Consider the following 25,121-nt stretch of genomic DNA (forward strand, 5'->3'; position numbering starts at 1 on the left):
GTCCCCTTAGTAAGGGTCCGGTGGCCCCTCATAAAAGGGGGAGTACTGTTAGGGATCTGCCAGGTACTTCATCTAGCTATACTCCTGGGATTAATCAATCCACACCTGAGGCCAGACCTGTTCGACTGACACCATCTCCCACCAACCAGGGTGGCAGGCTCAGGAGTGGGAGAGCCTATCGCGGCCTGGTCTCTCGGAGTTAGCTCCGCCCCCTGCCCTTTATTACCTGCCCTGTGCTCTCCCTCAGTGCTTGTAATTCTTTTGGATTCCTGGCCCCACTGCTGCTTGCTCCAGCCTGCTTCTGCCGTGCTTCTGCCTTTCTGCAGTTCTGCTTGACCTGCCTTGCTTGCCCTGGCTTGCTTCTGTCTCCGTGCCCGCTCGGGTGTACTCACTTCGTCCTGGTCCTGACTGTTCGTTCGCCGCCCCGTTTCCTCGTGGCGTTCCGTGGCTACTGCCCCTTCCCTTGCGTGTTCCCTGTTTGTCTTCCTGTGCACTTAGCCAGCGTAGGGACCGCCGCCCAGTTGTACCTCGTCGCCTAGGGCGGGTCGTTGCAAGTAGGCAGGGACAGGGCGGTGGGTAGATTAGGGCTCACTTTCCCTTCACCTCCTTCCTGCCATTACAGTATTGCAGTATATTGCTATACTGACTCTCTCCTTTGAAGACCTGCCAGAGGCAGGGCTACAAAGGAGTACAAAGATGGCAGACCTGGGGCCATTCACTAGGCTCCCAGGCTGCCATGACAACGGCACATCGGAGGGGGCCGCCCCCCTGATTCTAACGATTTAAATGTCTAGGTCGCAATTCACTGTGGCATTTAAGGGGTTAAATGGGCGGAATCAAAGCGATCTTTGATTCCACCCGTTACAGTGAGCTGTCGGCTGTAGCACACTATTACACTGAGTATGGAGCGCGCTCAGCCTGTGAGCCTGCTCCATACTTCCCCTTAATGGCTGCCAAGTACATGTATGTGGCATGTCTTTAAGGGGTTAAAGGCTATGAAAACCTTTGACATTTAGTGGTTACCTTAATTTAAAAAAGTTGTGTCAAGTTTCAGGCTGCAATCTTTATTCATTTTCATACTTCCTGATTTGCAGTTTACAACATGTTTCTAGTTTCAGACTTGTCTTGTGTGGATGTGTGCCTCGCTGTAATACATGCTGGATGTAAATTCTGCAAATTCAGGATGCTGCTGCCTTCACTAGCTCTCAGGTATCAGCAAAGCTTAATTCCTGTACTGCTTCCTTCTACTTCAGCCCATGAGGGATCTCCTCTCCCTTGTCCTGGCAGACACTGATGCTGAAGAGTGTGTAATCTCTTCCCCTGCAGACTCCCTCCTCCCTCTCTAATATGTATAATCTCCTCCCACTGCTGGTATTTCTTACACTGATAGATGGGGAGAGCAGATGACATCAGCCCTGAGCCATACAGCCAGGAGCAGTGGGCTGTCAGATCTACATCAGAATCAACTTCTAGCTATTTGCAGGAGTTGCACAGACTCTTGAGCATCAAAATGGTAATAACATTTTTATTGAATACTTTTTAGAAAGCTGCTTGGTTTTTTGTTTAGGAAGCAAATGAACAATAAAAAAAATATCTGTGCAAAGATGTCCATAGCATTTAAAGGGAGTTCATCTTCATTACAGACCCCTTTTAGTTACAGCATCTATCTATGTAAATTAGGGGTCTGTCTTGGCCGAGAAGCGTGTCCGGTCTACATCCATGTCACCTTTTTGACAAAGTTCCGTATATGTAGTCACATAGCGCCTGTTGGTCAGTCAGGCTAAGGTACAGTGATTCACAGTGAGCAGTGAAATGCTCTCCAAACAGTACCCTAACATTTTTACCGTATAGCATCTAACAGATGCTTTAACTTAGGATGAAATACCACTAAAATTGTAAAACAATGTAAAATGTCAATCAAGATCAGAATTTCCCTTCAAGGAAGAATGCCAGGCACATATATTAATATAGTCCAGATATGCTCAGTTAGGCAATTCCTCACCATTAATGTGGAGATTACTGCATTTATTTGCCTTTTCTGCGACTTTATAGTCTGTTTCTCCTAGGAGGGCCAGCTTGCTTGTCTGCCTGTTTCTAACCCTGTACAAGCTGTAATGTAACATAACAGGACCTATTAACTCGAGATGGTTACTGTGTTTCTTCTTTGATATGAAATTTAAAAAGGAAATCTTTTTTTATCTTCCTAATGTGTGAAGGAAACACTGCTTAGGAGAAGCAGGATACAGAACTTCTAGGTCCTATAACAGACCCTTCACTTCTGCTGCTTTAGGGTTGGCTGATGCAGTTACAATAAAGTAGGGAGGAAAAGTAACCAAGTAAAAAGTAGCTTGGATGACTGAGTAAATCTGGAGAAGAGCCGTGAAATTACAGTGGGGAATTTATTAAGCAGTCTATGCCCGTTTTCGTGCATAGAAAAACTCTAGACGAGGCATATCTTACTCCAGCGTTTTTCAGATTGAAGGTATGTTCACACGGCCTATTTTCGTACATTTTTCGGGCCGTAAACGCCCGAAAAACGGCCGAAATATCGGAAGCAGAACGCCTCTAAGCATCTGCCCATTGATTTCAATGGGAAAACGGAGTTCTGTTCCGATGGAGCGTTTTTTACGCGTTAAAAACCGGACGCGAAAAAGAAGTGCAGGACACTTCTTGGGACGTATTTGGAGCCGTTTTCCATAGACTATTGAAAAAAGCTCCAAAAACCGCCGTAAAAAACGCAGCGAAAAATACAGCAATAATCGCGAGTGGCACAAAAAACGTCTGAAAATCAGGAGCTGTTTTCTCTTGAAAACAGCTCCGTATTTTGAGAAGTTTTTGACTCTGCGTGTGAACATACCCTCCGACTGGCGTATCAAAAGCCAGTCTTAATAAATTCCCCCCATAATGTTTAAAGAGATGAAGTTACATGCTTTAATGTAGTGCAGAACATGATTTGGTATCAAATATATTTTTTGTCCATTAAGGTTGCTTTTGAGAGACCAGAGCCTTCACCCTAATATATAGTAGATTGAGACATGGTAGATCGTTGACAGGACCTGAGTAGGTCATCATAAAGGCTATGTAAACCTTTAAAGGCCATTTTTTTTTTTTTTAATCTATGTTTTATTTTATTTCGAACAAGTTTTAAATTGGATTTAATTTAATTATAGAGATTTCTTCTATATATCCTGGATACATAAAAGCTGTATCTTGCGGTCAAAGCTGAATCTGTCAGGTCAGCGAGACTGACGGCTTCAGTGAGCGCTGTTCCTGTGTTTCTCTGATACACAGTATCCACCTGTTATCGATCACAGTTAAGTTCTGTGCTTAGACGTGATCGATAATAGCTGGATCCTGTGTGTCAGAGACACGCATGACCAGGGACTGACGGCTTCGACTTTGATCGCAAGATACAGCTTTTAAGTATCCAAGATACATAGAAACTGTATCTAAAAAAAGTAAACCGTTTTGTTTTTTTTTTGCTAAAACCCAATTTAAAACTTGTTCAAAATAAAATAGAAAAAATTGATTTATTTAAAAAAAAAAATGCCTTTGAAGGTTTACAGAGCCTTTAAGCTGGTCATGCATATTAGATAAATGTTGACTACTCCCACTGATTTCAGAAGTGTTGGCCCTACATCTATCGTATGTGTATGGGCAGAGTAAGGCTATGTTCACATCATGATTTTTGGCCTACATTTGACATATACGCAAGGGAAGGCTCTTAATTTACATGTTAAGTTGCCTATCAGTGACGTTTGTCATTCAAAGGTTATAATGGTATCCATTTAATGGATATGTCATGAACGCTCATAACCCTTTTTATGATATATACCAGGGGTCTCAAACTCGGCTGGGTAAGTAGGCCACATATAGAAAAAATGTGAAGTTGACGGGCCGCATTACTTTCAAATTTGATACAATACAAAATTATTGTTAATCAATTTAGTTATTTGAACTACTATAAATAATACTACATTACTATAATAATACTGCTAGGTTTAAACTTAACGGAAATTTGCAAGATTTCTCCATGTGCTTATTTCAACAATACAGTCTTCCAGCTTAAGTGTTGCTAAATGCAGTCCGGCGGCTCAGTTGGCAGCGTTTGGCAGACGCACAAATGTCAAGATTGGGCAGCCCCTTTTTAGATACTGCCACAGAGCCCTCTGTAGAAACTTGTAGAAGAGATCAGCAGCACGACCAGAAGCTCTCAACCAGAGGGGAACAAGGCAGAAAATCCCAGCCAGGGATGGTGCAAGCAGCAAAAAGTCCCAGGTCCAACGGGACAACTATTTCACAGTAATAAGAAGAAAAACTGCAGCACTCCGATATCCAAACAAGTGAAAGTTTATTCACCAAGCATAAAAGAACAGCACCGTTTCAACCCCTATTGGGTCTTTGTCAAGCATGGTGATAGTACATTGGTGCACACTTTATATAACACATGTATTGTGACATCACTTCCTGAACGTGTTAAAACCTCAACAATAGTAAAATGCCCTCTTAACAATATTCTCACATAGTGCAAAAAGCCTCCACATCATCAGAATCCAATACAGTACAAATACAATTCAAGATCGCTAGTGCAATACCTGTAGAATTCCGTTTGTGTCGACATATTCCCCGACTAGCAGGAAAATCTCTAAAATTCTTAGGGATTATTGGCCCATTCTTAGTGATACCTTTCCTGGGAATGTAGAATTTCAAGATCCTCCCATTATGCCACAGTGCTCTCTGTAGATACTGCCACACACCCCTAGATAATGCTAGTGTCCTCTAGATACTGCCACACACCCGCAGTGCCCTCTGTAGATGCTGCCACAGTGCCCTCTGTAGATGCTGCCACAGTGCCCTCTGTAGATGCTGCCACAGTGCCCTCTGTAGATGCTGCCACAGTGCCCTCTGTAGATGCTGCCACAGTGCCCTCTGTAGATGCTGCCACAGTGCCCTCAGTAGATGCTGCCACACACACCCCTTGTAGATAGTGCGACCCCCCCCCAGTAGACCGCTCCAATGGGGCTCCCTCTAGGAGTGGAATCCCCAGCCAGAGCGTTGCCGAGCCCCTGATAAAACTGTCCATACCCACTGACGTCAGGGGATCCTCCTGGACCGGAATGTGATGTTAGGGGCAACCCCTGAGCCGGTGTCCCAGAGCAGAGCACTAGTATAGGCTCTGCTTCGGAACTCTGTGGAAGCAACTGTGCTCCTGACATCACTGTCCAGCTCTGGGGAAGCCCTAGACATCACTCTCCATATGTGGACAGCGATGTCAGGGGATTCCACAGAGTCCCGGAGCAGAGCCTATACTAGCGGTCTGCCCGGGACTCCGGCTCTGGGGAAGTCGCAGACATCGCGTGTCCATATATGGACAGGGATGTCAGGGAATTCCACAGAGTCCCAGAGCAGAGCCGATACTAGCGCGCTATGCCCGGGACTCCACTCTGGTGAAGACCCTGACAACACTGTCCATATATGGACAGCGATGTCAGGGAATTTCACAGGGTCCCGGAGCAGAGCCGATACTAGCGGCTGTGTCCCACAGGCCGCAGATGACAGCCTCAGGGGACGCATGCGGCCCACGGGTCGCGTGCTTGAGACCCCTGATATATACGTTAAAATTATATCATTATTGCCTATGGCTGACAGATGCCACTGTTAGGCATCCATTAAACACATCCTAGACCCATAGGCTATAATGGTAACCGTTAAACAAATACGTCATGAAAAGCTCTTGACTTAGCTATTTACTGTATGCCATACAGTGGCATCAGTCATTAATAGACTGCCATGTTAAAAACTGTATATGTTTAACTTATATGTTGTTTTCTTTTACTGGACACAGAGTGTTTGTCGGTTTCGAGAAACTCACAGCATGTCCTATACCGGTCTTTGGATGCGTCAAAAAACCAAACGGCACCTCTTTCACTGGTCAAAAAGAAAAGTAAAATTAGGAAGTGCGTGAAGACGAGAAAAACTGATAACACACGGAAACCACACGACTGCAACACGGACATTGATATGCATTATAAATGGGGCGGTTTTTGTGGACACAAATTGTGTGAATAGGCCTTAGTCGTCTGTTCTTGTTTCTGTTAAGCACACGTTTTTCACGTCCGAGGTGCCCCTGTGCGCGTTCCGTTTTCACGGATCCCCATAGACTTAAGCCTGTGGAGGGATCCGTGAAATGGAACAAAACAGGACATGTTCTATTTTTCAACAGGCCCTTCACAAGGTCCGTTGAAACAACGGCCATGTGAACGGCCCCATTGAAATACATGCGTCCATGTGACGGCTGTTGTTTTAACGGCCGTCACACGGACGTAATCTACGTTCATCTGAATTCGGCCTTACTGAGTGATACATTCTTCTCCTCTTGCCTCAGTAATGGCAGGTTCACACAGGGCAATACCTGGGGTGGCTCTTGACCACAGTCCTATAGCACAAAAAAAAGCATGTTATTTTTTTAGGATTGATTATATTATTAGTATTTAATTAAAAAAACCGTTTCATAAAATGCTCTTCTTACTGTTTGCATGGAATTCATATTTTATTAACGTTTCATAAAATTATTTTCTTAAAGAAAAGGAAACCACCATTCACTAACATTGCACATTAGACTGACACAAGAATACACTGTGTGAGGCCCCATGCACACGACAGTAAAAACGCCCGTAATTACGGGCCCATAGACTTCTATTGGCCACGGGTAGCTTCCCGTTTGCTTACGGGAAGTTGCCCGGGCCGTTCAAAAAGATAGAACATGTCCTATTTCAGGCTGTAAATATGGCACGGGCAGGCCCATAGAAGTCTATGGGGCTCCCATAATTACAGGTGACTACGTGTGTGCACCCGTAATTATGGGAGCATTGCTAGGCGATGTCAGGGGATAGTCACTGTCCAGGGTGCTGAAAGAGTTAAACGATCAGTGCAGAATAGAGAGAAGGGGCTACACTGATCGGCAGTAACTCTTTCAGCACCCTGGACAGTGACTACCGCTGGACAGTGAGTAAAAACCTGCAACAAAAAAAAGTTAATACTTACCCAGAACTCCCTGCTTCTTCCTCCAGTCCGGTCTCCTGGGATAACGTTTCATCCCATGTGACTGCTGCAGTCAATCACAGGCTTCAGCGGTCACAAGGACTGCCGCGTCATCCAGGGAGGTCGGACTGGATGTCAAAAGAGGGACGCGTCACCAAGACAACGGCCGGGTACGTATGAACTTCTTTTTCTTTCGATCCCTGCGTTCCGCTGATCAGCAGCCTCTTCTCTCTCTCAGTGCTGGATAGAGAGAAGGGGCTGCCGATTAGTGCAGTGCAATATAGCAGAGAAAATGGGTTCGTAAATACGGGTGGAATACAGGTGACAACGGACCCGTATTTACAGGCACGGTTCCGTAAATACGAGTGGAATACGGGTGACAAAGGACCCGTGTTTATGCCAGTATTTACGGGAGGGAAAAAATACGGACGTGTGCATGGGGCCTGAACCCGTCTCAGGATTGCATTGTCGTTGTATCTGTCTAGACTTGAGTTGCTGCTCGTACTTCCATGTGCTAAGCATAATTAAAGGCAATTAACGTCCAGGTCTTTTACTTAAGCAGTAAACATATGGAGAGCCATGGCTTCATTTAAAAATGTGGCACATTGTATGTTCTAGCAGGTTAACACCTTTTATACTTAGCAGTTTTATTTGATTAACGCTTGTTACTGAAGTGTCATCTTTTTATCACAGTTTATTTCACACTTCTTTTCCTGAGAGACTCGGATTAAATGTAATATGTAAACAGACCATTTAGTGACCATAGTGATCTTTAGGCATCCTTCACACACTTTTTTTTTTCCTTTTTGTGTTTTGTTTTTTTTTATTTACACATTTTTAAAATGCGATTTAGAAATCTAATAATAAACACAAAAAATGTCACAACTAGATCATGCTGCATTAAAAAAAAAAAAAAAAAAGAGACCCAAAAGTGAGGAAAAACACCACAAAAAATACACTGTTTGTAGTTAGAGACTCTGTCTCTACATTATAAGTGCCCTGTCTCCTACATAAGGAGATCGGCGCTGTAATGTAGGTGACAGCCATGCTTTTTATTTAGAAAAACGATCTATTTTTACCACTTTATGAGCGATTTTTAGCTTTATGCTAATTAGTTTCTTAATGCCCAAGTGGGCGTGTTTTTACTTTAGACCAAGTGGGCGTTGTACAGAGGAGTGTATGATGCTAACCAATCAGTAACCAATCAGCGTCATACACTTCTCTCCATTCATTTACACTGCACTAGCAATATAGCTATATCGCTATGTGCAGCTACATACACACACTACAACATTACTGCAGTGTCCTGACAATGAATATACATTACCTCCAGCCAGGACGTGATGTGTATTCAGAATCCTGACACGTCTGAATCTTTTCTGTGAGATTTCCATCAAGGCAAACGTAATCTCGTTTTAAATCGTTAAATAGTTTACATCGTAATCTCGCGAGATTACGTTTGCCTGTCTGGAAATCTTGTCATTTTCTTCTATCGCATAAAACAAGGCCTCATATAGCCACGTCAATGAATTAATAAAACCGTTACGGCTGCTGAAAGGCAGAGCAGCAAAAACTGAAAAATGTAGCTGGTTATTAAGGCCTTTTCAGGCCTTGTCATTAAAGGGGCTGTTCAGGCAGGGGGCAGTGTTTCATACTGATGATCTCTCCAGAGGATAGGTCATTAGTATATGATCGGTGGGGGTCCGACACGTCCGATCAGCTGTTACGGCTGGCTTCGGGCGACTATGCAGTGGTCGGTGCTGGAAGCAGATTGCTTTGGTGACAATATAGCAGCCATACCGGCATTGACCACTGCACAGTTTCCGGAACAGCTGATCGGTCCGGGTGTTGGACCCCAACCGATTATTTACTGATGATTTATCCTGTGGAAAAAAACTCCCTGCCTGGACAACCCCTTTAAGGCCCTGTTCACACGGAGTTTTTTGCAGGAGGAAAATTCCTCCTGTAAAAACTGACCCTGGAGGTTTTCATGTTTGATGTGGTTTTTGACGTGGTTTTTGACGTGGTTTTTGACGCGGTTTTCCAGGCGGTTTTTCAGGCTGTTTTTGCCGAGGTTTTCACACGCATGAGGCTGGGTTCACACAACCATGTTACGTCCATAATGTACGGAACGTATTTCGGCCGGAAGACCCGGACCGAAGACAGTGCAGGGAGCCGGGCTCCTAGCATCATAGTGATGTACGACACTAGGAGTCCCTGCCTCTGCGTGGAACTACTGTCCCGTACTGTAATCATGATTACAGTACGGGACAGTTGTCCTGCAGCGAGGCAGGGACTCCTAGCGTCGTACATCACTATGATGCTAGGAGCCCGGCTCCCTGCACTGTCTTCGGTCCGGGTTTCCGGCTGAAATACGTTCCGTACATTACAGACGTAACATGGTCGTGTGAACCCAGCCTGACAGCCTTCTGTCAACGGATCTGTCACCATTGAAATGAATGGTGATGCAAACGGAACTTACTTCACACTTGCCTTTCCGTTGAGGGGTTCCCCTGACTGAAAGCACCGACGGAACCCCTCAGCGGAAACCACGCTGATGTGAACAGGCCCACATTAAAAAAAAAAAAGTATACTTACTTCTTGAATCAATTTCCCAACATCAATGTCCATTCGGTGGTACACCTCTGCTGTCGTCATTTCTGTTCCTGAAATGTTAAAAAAAAATAAAAAAGAGATGACATACATGAACAACTGCATAACAAAATTAAAAAATTAAAAATAAAAAAATCTAAAAAAAAAATCTAAAAAAAAAATCAGAAAAAAAAATTTAAAAAAAAATTCTAAAAAAAAAAATGCACAGCTCCATACATGTATAGCATGTATGGAACATAGGAGCAAGTGCACTTACTTGTATTTGGATGCAGGACTTCGGTTTTCTGTATCCCTGAGTTCTGTCCACGATGTTTTTCAGGCTCCACGAGCAGACAGGAAATGACAGCCCCTTTCTGGGCTGGACTAGCAGCAGGAGACTGCAAGAAACTCCTCCAAAACTCTCGGCAATATACTCGTCAGAAAACACCTCACTAGTTCGAGGTGTTTTTTGACGTGTCCCCATTGCTTTCAATGCGGTTTTGGACGCGGAAACCGCATCAAGAAGGGTCATGTCCCTTCTTTTTGCCGCGAGGCGTTTTTTTTACTCGCGGTAAAAAAACGCCTCCGTCTCCCATTGAAATCAATGGGAGTCATTTTGGGTCGTTTTTGGCACGTTTTCCGACGCGTTTTCCGCGTCAAAAAACGTGTCAAAAAACTCCGTGTGAACAGGCCCTAAGGGGTTAACAGATTGGTAAAGGGTATTCCACTTTGAAAAAAAATAATTGATACTCACTATTCCTGGCCTTCCCATAGCGACACTTCAATCCTCTCCCGTCTAGTCTCAATGCTGCTGGCCTCCTGGAATGATGTTATATCGGATGTGACCGCTGCAGCCAATCACAGACTGTAATGGGAGAAAAGGAAGGGAGGAATGACACGTCACTATGGGAGACCAGTATTGACTTTTATTTATTTTTTCTTCCCATCTAGTGTCTTCAGCGGCAATTCCGCCCCGAAAGCTAAATCAAACACGAATTAGTGTGGTCTTTCATCCGGAACTCCTTGCGGAATCTGGGTCAGATTAGCTGTGGACCTTTCACCAGCAAATCTGATTCACGTGCAGGGGGTGTAATTGTCCGTTTTCCCTTTGCTAAGCTCGAGAGGGGATGGAGACTAGTTTCTATGATGTCTTCCATACACAGCACACAGAGCATAGAGGAGATCCTGCTCCCCTATCTCTCTGTAGCACACCCTCACAAGCATCAGCAGCTATGAAGACATTATACAGCAGTACTGAGCAGTGTAGATAGTAGAACACTTACTAGAAGCTGCAGCAGCATCTCTGTGTGACTCTCTGCCCCTGTCTTCCTCCAGCAGTTCCATCCTTCACCTACCCTTTCCATAGACATTTAACCTGATCCCTGAGTGAGCTGATAATCCGTCTCGTCTCTTTCATGACGGATTTTAGCAGTGAATAAAGAGTGAAGGATCATTTCAAGGGGCTTCCTATTTATACAATCCTATTATGCCTGCCTCTATGTTGCTTGCATAGCTAGTTTGGGGCAGGTGATGTAACTTTGTATAGTCAGGAATATTTCCCAACATTAGACCTCAGACGTATTGCAATCCAAGTACCACCATGTGTGCCTCAGTGTAGAATCGGAGGCAATTAAAGAACTGTGGATTCATAAATTTATTTATTTATTTATTTCAGTTACTTATATAGCGCCAACATATTGCGCAGCGCTGTACAGAGGTCCTCTTTTTTTACTGTCCCCATTGGGGCTCACAATCTAAATTCCCTATTGGTATGTTTATGGACTCCTAGCAAGCAATGGGCGCCATACTTGGGATATGTGTGATACTATATATGAACATGAGTCCTAAGTCTAGGAAAGTTGGGTGACAACATGCTTGAGAGCTGGAATAGTGGCAAATTATTTGTCACTCAACATTTCTGAAGGCAGATATAACATGGTAATGGCTGAACAGTTTTTAGCAACTTCATAGAGTAGCACAATTCAAAATTTATATTTACTTAGATTGCCTAGTAAATAATTTTAATATAAAATAGTGTGCAACTTTTGCATAATATTTAGCAGTGTGATTAGTTCATTTTATGCATCAGTAGCTCACAATGTTGTGGCTACTGTCACAAGGTCAATCTGTTTTCCCTCTGTTGCGCATCCCTTATTTCATACGGATTAACAGGCACATTTCCCAGTATAATTATATATACAAACGACTTCCTCGCCTTGTGAGTGCCCTACACATATGTCCGTTTTTTTGTTTTTTTTTTACCCCTTGTCTTTCTTATTTATACATTAGTCATGTGATTGTTGCATGAAAATTTTATGAAAGGTGCTTGTACATTCTATACAATATATTCCTATAGGCTGCTGCCGCTGTCCAGTTGAATCTGGGGCTGTTTTGCTGCAAAGAGTGTGTATGTACCCTTAGGCTGGGTTCACACGAGCACATAAACGTCCGTAATGGACGGACGTATTTCGGCCGGAAGTCCCGGACCGAACTCAGTGCAGGGAGCCGGGCTCCTAGCATCATAGTTATGTACGATGCTAGGAGTCCCTGCCTCTCTGCAGGACAACTGTCCCGTACTGTAATCATGTTTTCAGTACGGGACAGTAGTTCCACGGAGAGGCAGGGACTCCTAGCGTCGTACATAATTATGATGCTAGGAGCCCGGCTCCCTGCAATGAGTTCGGTCCGGGACTTCCGGCCGAAATACGTCCGTCCATTACGGACGTTAATGTGCTCGTGTGAACCCAGCCTTAGTCTACATGCACACGTTGCATAATTTGATGCAGAAAATTCGCACCAAAACTGCAGGTGTACGCACGTAATTCCGCAGCTAAAACCGCACCTGATGGTGCATTTTTGTTATACGTTTTTAGGTGCGGTTTTCTTTGAAACTGGTCATATACAATTTGCAAGCAGAAACTCAGGATGAATGTTGCGGATTTTAAAATACGCACCGCAGGTCAATTTACGCCAGAAAAAATCTGCACGGTGTAGATGACATTTCTTGAAATCTCATTTACTTTGCTGGTACTGTATTATGCTGTGGATTTGCCGCATGAAAATTCGCACGGCAAATGCGTACGTAATACGCAATATGTGCATTCAGCCTATGACTCCTTGAGCCTGTGTGCTACCATTCAGCCTCTATTGGACTCTGTGTTGTATGGAGATATTCTACGGAGTCCAATGGATCATAACACGATTTTTGTTGAAAAATTCTCTGTATGTAGCCGTATGAAATCAGAGGCATAAAGGTAGATTCACATGCGGCAGATTTTGTTGCAGAGATTTTTGCGACTGGAAATCAGTTCCATATATCTGAATGGAACTTGCAGAAATAACCATATTCAGATGAATGGTACAGAATTTCAGTCGCAGAAATTTCTGGAACAAAATCTGCCCAGTGTGATTCCGCCCCAAAGGAGGTATAATAGAGGAGTCCTATGCATGCACCTCTACAGAAGCCTTATTACGGCTCAGTATGGAGCTGTCCTAGAGTGTGCATGAGCCCTTAGGGTATGTACACATGGCTTATTTTCGGCTGTTTTTCGGGCCGTAAATGGGCGAAAAATCGGAAGCAGAACGCCTCCAAACATCTGCCCATTGATTTCAATGGGAAATACGGCCTTCTGTTCCGACGCGCCGTTTTTTTACGCGGACGTTTTGAAAAACGGCTACGTAAAAAAATGCCCTCGAAGAAGTGCATGTCACTTCTTCAGCCGTTTTTGGAGCCGTTTTTCATTGACTCTATAGAAAAACAGCTCCAAAAACGGCCGTAAAAAACGCCAGTTGCTAAAAAAAACGTCTGAAAATCAGGAGCTGTTTTCACTTGAAAACCGCTCTGTATTATCAGACGTTTTTTAGTAAGCGTGTGCTCATACCCTTACAATGAAGAATCAAGCTACGGCTACGTGGCGACTCGGTATGTTTACACACGTGGCAGACTTGTTGCAGAAATTTCTTCTCTCATATGAAACATATTAAATCCTTAATATGACCCTTCACCTATGTATGCCTCAGATTATAGATGGAGGCACTTGCAGTGTAAAAAGAAAAGTAAAAGCAAATTTTTAATGTAAGCAAAAACAGATCGCTGCAGTGGAAACGCACTAATGTGAGGGAGCAGCCCATAACATCCGGGAAATGATAGAACATTAGTCTCTGCCTCCGGATTCCCCCTCCCCTAAAAAATTGTTGTATGTTTTTTTTTTTGCAAAGATTCCCCTTGGGAGAACGGAGGTTGTCTGGTGCACTGAGATTTTATGAAGCCTCTGTATACACTGCAGTCTGTATACACTGTAGTCTGCATTATTTGATATGAGGGTCATGTAAATGTTGGTGTACAGTAAAATACTGGCGTTCTTCGCATCTGAATGTTCTTGTTTATTTCTGTTTCAGCTCCTCTTCGGTTCAGGTGTGCTCGTGTCCATAAGCCTTTCAGGGCCACAGCTGGATAAGGTGGTGATTGACAGGACCCTGGTGGGGAAGCTCAACACAAACCCCATCAGTGATGGTAATTACACCCATGTGCAAATCAACTGCTTACATTAACAGATGCCCAGCAGAAAGTGTGTGTCAACAGGTAGGCTAATGATTGCCACTGGGGACTGACAAACACAACAGGTAATTGCTTGTAATGCTGCAGTTACAACACTCGGTACCGCGCACTGATTTCAAAGATTTATGAAAAAAGGCGAATTACAACTGGACTCGGAAGAACAAACTTCATTTACTCCTTTTCGTGAATGTAAATATTCATAAAACAGATTTTTTTTTTGAAAATTTTAAAGGAGACCATCCAAAAGATTGCTTCACCTAGAAGTAAAAACACTCAGAATGAAACAGATTTCGTATTCATATATATTTAAGGTAATTTTTAAATTTTTAAGGGCCTTTTATATATTTCGTCTGATAGATCTCCTTGGTGAGGTGAAATAATCTTTACTATGCAGCCTAGTCATTTATTAAGAACCAATGACATTGAATTTTTTGGTTATTTACACCTTATACCGTTTCAGGAAAGGTGCAATTTTGCAACAATTTAAATTTTTTTTTTATATATTATTCCAATGCATCTTTAATGGAAAAGGAAGCAACTTCGCAAATAGCCTGAAGGCCGGATTCAGACGACCGTGATTTGCGTCCGTGCAGCCCGCGTGGTTTTCACGCGGCTCGCGCGGACCAATACAAGTCTATGGGGCAGTGCAGACAGTCCGTGTTTTTTGCGCAGCATGAGTCCGCTGTGTAAAACGCACGACATGTTCTATATTTAGGCGTTTTTCGCACATTACGCACCCATTGAAGTCAATGGGTGCGTCAAAATCACGCATGCCCCACGGAAGCACTTCCGTGGGACAAGCGTTATTCGCGCAATAACAGTAAAAGAATGAATGGAAACAGAAAAGCACCACGTGCTTTTCTGTTTACAAACATCCAAACGGAGTGTCATAAAGATGGCGGCTGCGCGCGCAAAACTCTCACGTTTGTCTGAATCCGGCCTAAAGGCGATGTACACCTTTGAAATTGTTGATTGTTTTTTTTTCGAATAAAAATGTTGATCCGTGGGATTGGTGCAACTTTCAAAATACTTTTTATTAAAAATAATTTTTACTTTTTGAGATACAGCTGCTTTGTATTCTGTATACAGAGCAGCTGTATCGTGCGCTTAGACATGAATCAGTCAGGTCAGCAGGACTGACGGGTTCAGTGAGAGCTGGTCCGTCGTGTCTGTGACACGCAGGATCCACCTGTTATCGATCACATCCAAGTTTTGAAATTAGATGTGATCGATAGCTCTATCCTGTGTGTCAGAGACACGCAGCACCCGCTGACACTAAACCTGTAAGTCCCGCGGACCTGACACATACAGGTTGCAGTGCTAGATTCAGAGACATTCAAAAAGTAAAAATAATATTTAATAATAAGTATTTTGAAAGTTGCACCAATAACGCTGATAAACATTTTTATTAGAAAACAAACAACAATCTCACAGGTGCACATCGCCTTAAAATAGGAAACATCTCATCGTTTTCTGCCCACAGCTCCTATGCAGACTAGTTATGTGTTAGGGTATGTGCACACACACTAATTACGTCCGTAATTGACGGACGTATTTCGGCCGCAAGTCCCGGACCGAACATAGTGCAGGGAGCCGGGCTCCAAGCATCATACTTATGTACGATGCTAGGAGTCCCTGCCTCGCTGCAGGACAACTGTCCCGTACTGTAATCATGTTTTCAGTACGGGACAGTAGTTCCACGGAGAGGCAGGGACTCCTAGCATCGTATATAACTATGATGCTAGGAGCCCGGCTCCCTGCACTGAGTTCGGTCCACTACTTGCGGCCGAAATACGTCCGTCAATTACGGACGTAATTAGTGTGTGTGCACATACCCTTATCATTGTCATGGTGGACCTGCCCTTTAAATACTGGCTTTCGTATGTCCTCACACATCAGAACTTTGTTGTCTATACCAGCCAATCAGGTGTTAAAGCAGATAATAAAACCTTGTTTTTGTCTCAATGTAAGAAGCCTAATGTGTACTTTTGGGTTATAGGCACAGTGAATAAAACCAGCTGGTTTTCTTACTTTTTTGCTAACTCTTAGCCAGTGTCTGCGTCCATTTGGCAGCATGTGACCGTTTTTTATTTTTTTCCGACTAAAGTGTGTTGGGGCTAGTCTGGAGTTGATGACAAACCTACGGAACTTAAGGGGGTTGTCCGGTTTCAGCGAATTAATGTTATTTTTTGTATTATTAAAAGTTAGGCAATTTTCCAATATACTTTCTGTATTCATCACGGTTTTCAAGATCTCTGCTTGTTGTTATTCAGTAGGAACATTCATTGTTCACTTCCAGTGGATAAAATTCTGTCCATGGCCGTGTAATGGACACACAGGTGCACGGCTCGTTACAGTTTGTGTATCAGAGCTGTGTCTTCTAACGACCTCAGCACCTGTGTGTCCATCACATGACCATGGACAGAATTGTATCCTCTGGAAGTAAACAATGAAGATTACTACTGAATAACAACAAGCAGAGATCTTGAAAACCTTGAGGAATTAATATAGAAAGTATATTGAAAAATTGCATAACTTTTATTTATACAAAAAATAACATTAGTTTGCTAAAACCGGACAACCCCTTTAATGTTCGTTTTTTTTTTGGCAATTTTTTGACTTGTGGAAATGGTAGCTGAAATGCTTTTCTGAAAATAGCTTAAGACTTAAGGAGGAGGGTGTCAGAAAGAAAGTCGAAGAACAGAAAGCACGGGTGATATGATAGATAGCTTTGCATAATGTTATTTAGTGCTCCCTCTGAATCCTCTGAGCTTTATTTCTCATTTCCATGGGGTACTAGCAAGATGACATATTGATGTGCTTTAGGAGATTACCAAAATAATATTTTAAAGCATTGACTTGTAGAGTTGTCTATGTGCTGAGCTGAACTCATTTGTTCTGGTACCAGAAACCATCGGTACACTAGTAACACATTCTTTATCCTCTTTGTGTTTCAGCTGTGTTTACCGAAACTTTCATCATCTTGTCATTTGTCAAGGAAAACAAACTTTGTTTTATTCAGTTTACAAAAAAGACTGGTTCTCCTGATATAAACAAACACATGGAAAAACTCTCCTCTCTGGATATGAAGGTACTGTACACTTTATCTAGTGTTGTATTATAGTCGTTCTTTCAAAAGGCCTGAGTTGGAGAGGTTCTACGCTTTGGACAATCCCTACTTGTTAGAAGGATCCCTTGACATTAAGCCGATCACAAAGTGTCTCCCTGCTGGGACCCCCAACGATCAGCTGTAATCTGTGGGATAACCTGGCAGCAGATGTTCAATTTCCCTGCAGCGCCACCACAGGGGAAGCAAAGAATGACACAGTACCCATTCAAATGATAGGATGTCCAGAGTAAGAGACACTCTTTGTAACCGCTCTCCTCTCTGGCCTGAACAAAGGACCCCCCTCTATTAACTCCAAATTCCCTAATAGCGTGCAAGAAAATGGCTTTTCTAAACTGGACAACCCCTTTAATATGGCACAGAAAAAGTTATTTCCATTTGCAGTGTAAATGTGCAACTACTAATCTTTTTTTGCAACCTAAAAAGAGGATATTAAAGGAATGTAAACATATTTTGTTTGGACGTATTTTATGGGACTTGGCCACTATTAAAGGGGTTGGCCACCTTCTTATAAATATATTTAAATAAACCTATGAAGTAAAGTTGTAATGATTACTATTCGGCTGAGTTCACACGGGGCGGATACGCTGCGTAATAGCACGCAAGCGTATCCGCCCTGTGCACCACAGGGAATTCCAGGCGAAAAACCGCACCAAACTGTGGTGCAGTTTTTCTCCCAGAATGTCCGCTGCGGAAAACTGCAGCACTTACCGGTCTGCTAGCAGGACGGCCCTTAGGATGACGTTTCATCCCAGGGGACCGCTGCAGCCTCTGATTGGCTACAGCGGCGGTCACATGGGATGAAGCATCATCCTAGGAGACATGCCCTCTGACGTCATACAGGATGGCTTCCTGGAATGATGTTTCATCCCATGTGACCGCCGCTACAGCCTGTGATTGGCTGCAGCAGTCACATGGGATGAAACGTCATCCCAGGAGGTCACGCTGGAGGGAAGAACACAGACTTCTGAACATGAGATTTTTTTATTTTTTTTATCTGAGTTGTGGTTTTTGCGCCGGAAGCGCTGCGTACCCCCCACAAAAACGCAACAACTGCTATTTGTTGCGTTATTTACCGCCCCATTGACTTCAATTGGGAAAACCCGCAACAAATAAGCAGCGTTTACGCAAATAAAGTTGACATGATGCGGAATAAAATGCCGCACCGCAGGTAAATTTCTGAGGGTTTTTTTCCGCTCAGTATTTACGCAGTGTGTGGACAAGATTCGTTTTATCTCATACGCTTTGCTGCTACTCTATTTGCTGCAGATTTTCCACAACTAATCGCAGTATTTACGCAACGTTTGAACTGACCCTTATGCCTTAATTTTGTATTCTGCTAAATCTCTGATATCTCCTGTTGCTGTACCGCCCAATTAACACTGCTCTCTACTGGTAATTTGTGTTGCTTCTCGTCCATGTGACCTCATGCCCTGGGAGGGTTACCTGACCTGCATACCCATGGCTTTATGTGCGTACCTGTCCTTTGATTTCTACTGCGCATTTTTTAAATGTACTGTTCGGCACATGGGCAGTAGATGCGTCTCAGTGCCACTGTCATTTAGCTTCTATTGTGCATGCGTTGATTTCCCTACCTGGTGCTTGCGCAGTAGAACCAGTGCGTTTATAGTAAACCTAGTATAAACGCATTGCTTTTACTGCGACTTCGCCAGGCAGGGAAATTGGTGCAGGCGCAATAGAAGCTAAATGACCGTGGCACTGAGAGGCATCTAGTGCGTATTTCATAGCAAATCATCAATGAATTCAGTATGTGTTAATTGCGACCTTTAGCACAAAATTTGGGGTGGAATTCACCCTATGTATTGCAAGGTGAAAATTAAATCCACTGTGAAAATTTGAATGGACATGGTGCGGATGAGAAAATCTGCAGCATGTGCTCAATTCTTCACAGATTTTATCTGCTACATAAGGATTGTTTTTTTTTTTGTTTTTTTTTTTAAACCCCATTCACATGTATTGTACAGTAAATTGCTACAGATTTTGAGTGCGGAATCCGCAGTCAAAAATGGCAGCAATTTTGCAGCGTGTGATTTCTCCCAAAAGATTCGTCCACACATACCAGATTTGCTCTAAAAAATTTCTGCTGCAAATCCGGAGGAAGCCTCAAGGAAATGTGCTGTGCCAGATCTTCACCAATATTGCGCAATATTTGGTGCGATTTTCCCTGAGAGTAGTAGTTGAGTTTTAAAAACTAAATAAAACTCATTATACTCCCCTCCCCCGCCCTCCACGGCCATTTTTTCCTTTTCGTTTTTCCTCTTTACGTTTCAAAAGCCATAACTTTTTTATTTTTCTGTCGATATAGCCGTATGTGGGCTTGTTTTTTGCGGGACGAGTTGTAGTATTTCACGACACCACCTTTTGTTGTACCATATGATGTACTGGGAAACTGGAAATGAAAAATTATTTGTAGGGTGGAATGGGAAAAAAAAAACCATTGATTCCTCAATTGTTTTTTGTGTTTTGTTTTTCTGGTGTTCACTGTGCGGTAAAATTGGCATGTTCATGTTATTCCGCAGGTCAATACGATTACGGCGATACAAAATTGATATAGTAATTTTTTTTTTTTTCTACATTTACCAGAAAAAAACCTAATTGTTAAAAATAACATTTTGGTTTTGAGTAGTCATCTATTGAGAGCCGTAACTTTTCATTTTTCTGTCGATTCAGCGCTGTGAGGGCCTGTTTTTGTTTTTTGCAGGACGAGCTGTAGTTTTTATTGGTACGTACGATTTTTTTATAATTTTTTTATTACATTTTTTGTGGGAAATGAAGTGACCAAAAACCAGTGATTCTTGAGGTCTAAATCTTTTTTACTGCGTTCGCCGTGCGGCTTAAATAATGTTATATTGTATTAGTTAAGCATTTTACAGATACGGCGATACCAGTTATATAAGAATAAAAATTGGGGTGGAGATGGGAAAGAGTTTTTTTTAAACTTATAATGTATTTTATTTTAATATATAAATAATCCTTTATTTAACTATATTTTACTTTTTTTTTTATTAGTCCCACTAGGGGACTTCAGCCAGCGATCATTGTATCACTTGCACGATATAGAGCAGTACTAATGTACTGCAGTATATTGTGATTTCTACCGGCTTCTATTAAGCCCTGCCTCTGGCGGGGCTTAATAGCAGCACAAAGATGGCAGACCTGGGGGCCTTTATTAGGCCTCCAGGCTGCCATGACCACCATAGTCACCCCACAATCGCGTCGTGGGGGAAGATGGGACATCAGAGCGGGGTCACCCCCCTCTTTCTAACGGCTTAGATGCTACTGTTGCTACTGACCGGGGGTTAAACAAGTGTCAGCTGTAACATACAGACTACACATATAAGTTATGGAGCGGGCTCCGTCCATAAGCCTGCTCCATACTTTCCCTCCCCACCTCCGCCATATATATATATATCGGAAATGGGTTAACAGAAAATAAATCTATAAAAAAGATGTTTGGAAAAGAATGCAAAATGATTGAATTAATCTGTAAAAAATAAATAGCAACATACTGTTGTTCTTAAGAAAAAAACCTCCCGTTGTTTTTGTAATAATTTAAAAAAATATATTTTATAAAAAAAAACAAAAAAACCGACCTTTTCAACAGGATGCAAAAACATGGTGTGAACCTAGCCTAAGCAGACAGCAGTACTGTAACTCCAGACCTGGTCTCCCACTTAAAAATTCAGAAACATTACAGTACAATAGACCACTGAGGAAATGTTTGTATATTCTCTAATTGCTGTACTAGGAGTCATTGTCATTAGTTTCATAAAATGCCTTGAAAACAAAATCACCCGGTGATTGGCAGGATTTCCAACATGAATAAAGTGCCATCTCTCCTGTGCCAGTTTTACAGGTAATGTGTTTCCCTGTATCAGGGACTTTGCATCTGCAGAGCTGTTTTGGAGCAAGTGTTTAATTTAGGTCTCCGTATATTACATTTGATTTTGCCTGGAAGGAAAACCCATCTGCAAGGAAGAGATGAGAACATCTCATACATTTTTCAGGCTGTTTCAGTTCAAGACCCCTATTCCATATTGACTTGTACGTTCAGCATAGCTGTCCACTGCAAAGTTAGTTCTAATGTAAAAAATGCACAGAACCACCTGAACGCAAACCACAGCACTGCAAGATAAACTCCTGTTTCCAGTCCAGAGAACCGAGGCTTGACAGTGACATGCTCTTTCAAGTTAAAGTGTCTCGCAAATTATCATTTTATCTATTCTGTCACCCACAGGTTCACAGCACTTGGTTTAATGTTCATTCTCTAGGGAGCATGCCAAATGTTAAGGGAAAAAGTCACAAGGACTATTTTATTATATCTAAGCTTAACTTTTTAAAAGAGAAATGGCTAAAAATCTAAGTTAGTGTTATTATATATGAATAAGATAAATGTAAATAAAGTAATTGCATTTTTAAATGTTAGGCCCCATGCACACGACAATATTTGCATCCATCCGTAAATACTGTCCGTAAATACGGATCCGTAGTCATCTGCATCTTAGGCCTCATGCACACGACCGTAGCCATGTGCACGGCCGTGATTTCCGGGTCGGCCGGCCACAAAGTGACAGCCGCGAGCCGCCCGTAAATTGCGGGCCGTGAACATGGCCGCGGACATTATTTTCAATGAAAGCCATGGTCGTGTGCATGGCCCCATAGGAATGAATGGGGCCGCAATTCTCCCGTGGATTTTCGGGGGAATAGCGGCCAGAAAAGCACGTTCGTGTGCATTAGGCCTTATCCGCATATACGGAACGGTATCCGCAAATGCAGTCCGTAGTGCATCCGTATATATGGATCCGCAAAAAGAAGAAAAACACAAATGATGTGCATCATCTGCACATCCGTAGCCGTCCGTAATTGCGGAAGCAGCCATAGACTTCTATGGGGAGTCCGTGACGTAATTACGGACAAGAAATAGGACATGTTTTATATTTTACAGATAATTTCTACGGAATAGACAAACATCCGTAAAAAAAATACGGAAAGTTGTCCGTAGCCTATAGAAATGAATGCACCGGGCATTAGCTTTTTTGGGGATTTAAAAAATTTAAAATTGTCTGGATAAAATATTTACCTCCGGTAGCTGAGGGCTGGGACCAGTGCTGCCCGAACGGGCGAGATTGATATCCGTATCGATCTCGCCAGTTTGACCCCTTCAATAGCGAGCACCGCATCTGAGTGGTTTTGGAGAGAGGGAGGGAGCTCCCTCTCTCACCCCACCGGCACCATGAGTAAGATCTCAGGGTGTCGGTGGTTTCTAGGGCAGCCGGGGGGCCTAATAAAGGCCCCCAGGTCTGCCACTGGTTATGCCTGCTAGGCCGTTTTACACGGGTAGGCAAGTAATACACTGCAATACAAAATTATTGTAGTTTATAATAAAAGCGATCGGAGGATCGCATAGTGAAGTCCCCTAGTGGGACTAGTAAAAAAGTTTAAAAAAAGTTTAATAAAGTTAATAAAAAAACATAAGTGAATAAAACCTGAATAACCCACTTTTTCCCCTTACAAAATGCTTTATTATATATTAAAAAAAAAGTTACACATATTTGGTATCGCCCCATCCGTAACGACCCCAACTATAAAGTTATTACATTATTTAACCCGCACATTGAACGGCGTAAAAAATCAAATAGAAAACAATGCAAAAATTGCTGTTTTCTGTGAATCCTGCGTTAAAAATTTTTTTTATAAAAAGCGTTCAAAAAGTCGCATCTACTCCAAAATGGTACCAGTAAAAACCACAAGTCGTGCCGCAAAAAAAAAAAAAAAGCCCTCATACAGCTGCATCGGCGGAAAACCCCCCAAAAAAATGCTTTTGAAGGTGTACAGCATGTGTAGCATTTAAAGGGGTTTTCCGGGTGTATAAAATGTATGATCTATTCTTAGGATAGGCTGTGGTGTTTTACTGTTTAATTAGGCCATTTATTCTTTAGCTATAGAAAATTGGACCTTGCAGGCGGGGAACTTTAATATAATGACTCAGATTTACTAAAACTGGCGTTTTATACACCAGTCTAAGCCCTTATTCACACGACAGGGTTTCCCGTCCGGGTGACGGCCGTTCATAAATCGGCCGTCACCCGGCTGCATTAGAAACAATAGACCCCTAATGGGGCCATTCACACGACCGATTTTTTGATGGCCCGGGAAATCTGGCCGTCAAAAAATGGGACATGCCCTATTTTCGCCCGTTTACCCGGCCGCCCGGCTCACATAGCAGTCTATGGGGCCGGGTAATACGCGGCCATCACCGGAATGTGTCCTGAGTGATGGCCATGTATTCCGTCGCTCGTGCTCTCTCTCCTCCTCACAGTGCAGAGTGCATGTGAGGAGGAGGAGGGTCTTTTTTTGCTCCCTGTAGGAGTCGGAATCCCCAATCCCCAGCCGGGGATTGGGGATTACGCTACAGGAGAAGTGCGTGACTACACTGTCCATATATGGACACAGCGAAGTCACTCACTTCTGCAGCGGAATCCCCGACTCTATGGCCAGGGATTCCGCTACAGGAGAAGTGAGTGACTACACTGTCCATATATGGACACAGTGACGTCACTCACTTCTGAAGCGGAATTCCCGACCTGTGGCAGGGAATTCCTCTCCAGGAGAAGTTAGTGACTACACTGTCCATATATGAACATTGAAGTCAGTGACTTCTCCTGGAATGTGGGGGGGGGGATGGGTGCAACCTACAGGGGGCTGTGTGGCATCACCTACAGGGGGCTGTGTGGCATCACCTACAGGGGACTTGGTGGCATCACCTACAGGGGACTTGGTGGCATCACCTACAGTGGGCTGGGTGGCATTACCTACAGGGGGCAGGGTGGCATTACCTACAAGGAGCAGGGTGGCATTACCTACAAGGGGCAGGGTGGCATTACCTACAAGGGGCAGGGTAGCATTACCAACAGGGAGCTGGGTGGCATTACCTACAAGGGGCAGGGTGGCATTACCAACAGGGAGCTGGGTGGCATTACCTACAAGGGGCAGGGTGGCATTACCTACAAGGGGCAGGGTGGCATTACCTACAAGGGGCAGGGTGGCATTACCTACAGGGGGCAGGGTGGCATTACCTATAGGGGGCAGGGTGGCATTACCTATAGGGGGCAGGGTGGCATTACCTGCAAGGGGCTGGGTGGCATTACCAACAGGGGGCTGGGTGGCATTACCTACAGGGGGCTTTGTGGCATTATCTACAAAGGGCTGTGTGTGTCAACAAAGTTAAATGAAATTCATCCGATTTTAAAACGGACAGGGAAAAAAACGGATGCAAAACGTGTCAAAATCGGCCGTGAAAAACGGCGGCCCGGAACGGAATCGAAACGGATGCGAAACAGATGCAAACCGGCCGGGAAAAACGGCCCAAAACGGCCGATTTTATCAGCCGACACTCGGACCCTGTCGTGTGAATGAGGCGTAAGGCCTTATTCACACAACCGGGTCCGGGTGTCGACCAATAAAATCGGCCGTTTTGGGCCATTTTTCCCGGCCGATTTGCATTTGTTTTGCATCGGTTCCGATTCCGTTCCGGGCCGGGCATATCTGGACAGTGACATCAGGGGCAACTCCTGAAGTGAAATCCCCATGTGGCCGGTAATTCCACTTCAGGAAAAGCCCCTGTCGTCTGTGTCCATTTATGAGTTGCCCCTGATGTCACTGTCCATATATGGACAGAGACATCAAGCACTCTGTCCAGGAGCGGAATCCCCGAACACACGGGAATTCAGCACCTTCAGGGAGCTAAAGTAGGGTTAGCACATAGCAGAGCAGGGTGATACC

General features: G+C 43.5%; 1 protein-coding gene across 2 annotated transcripts in view; it reads left to right on the top strand.

The window, feature by feature from the left end:
• The window catches only part of WDPCP (WD repeat containing planar cell polarity effector), a 306,972-nt gene that overhangs the window by 114,907 nt on the left and 166,944 nt on the right, over positions 1–25,121 (top strand). For both annotated transcript variants that reach the window (XM_075863142.1, XM_075863143.1), the window contains 2 exons: positions 14,032–14,146; positions 17,149–17,282. In XM_075863142.1, coding sequence (XP_075719257.1) covers positions 14,032–14,146; positions 17,149–17,282 — 249 coding nt within the window. The remainder of the gene's footprint in view (positions 1–14,031; positions 14,147–17,148; positions 17,283–25,121) is intronic.

Source organism: Rhinoderma darwinii, chromosome 4 (assembly GCF_050947455.1).
Source record: "Rhinoderma darwinii isolate aRhiDar2 chromosome 4, aRhiDar2.hap1, whole genome shotgun sequence".
In the NCBI taxonomy this organism is placed as follows: Eukaryota; Metazoa; Chordata; class Amphibia; order Anura; family Rhinodermatidae; genus Rhinoderma; species Rhinoderma darwinii.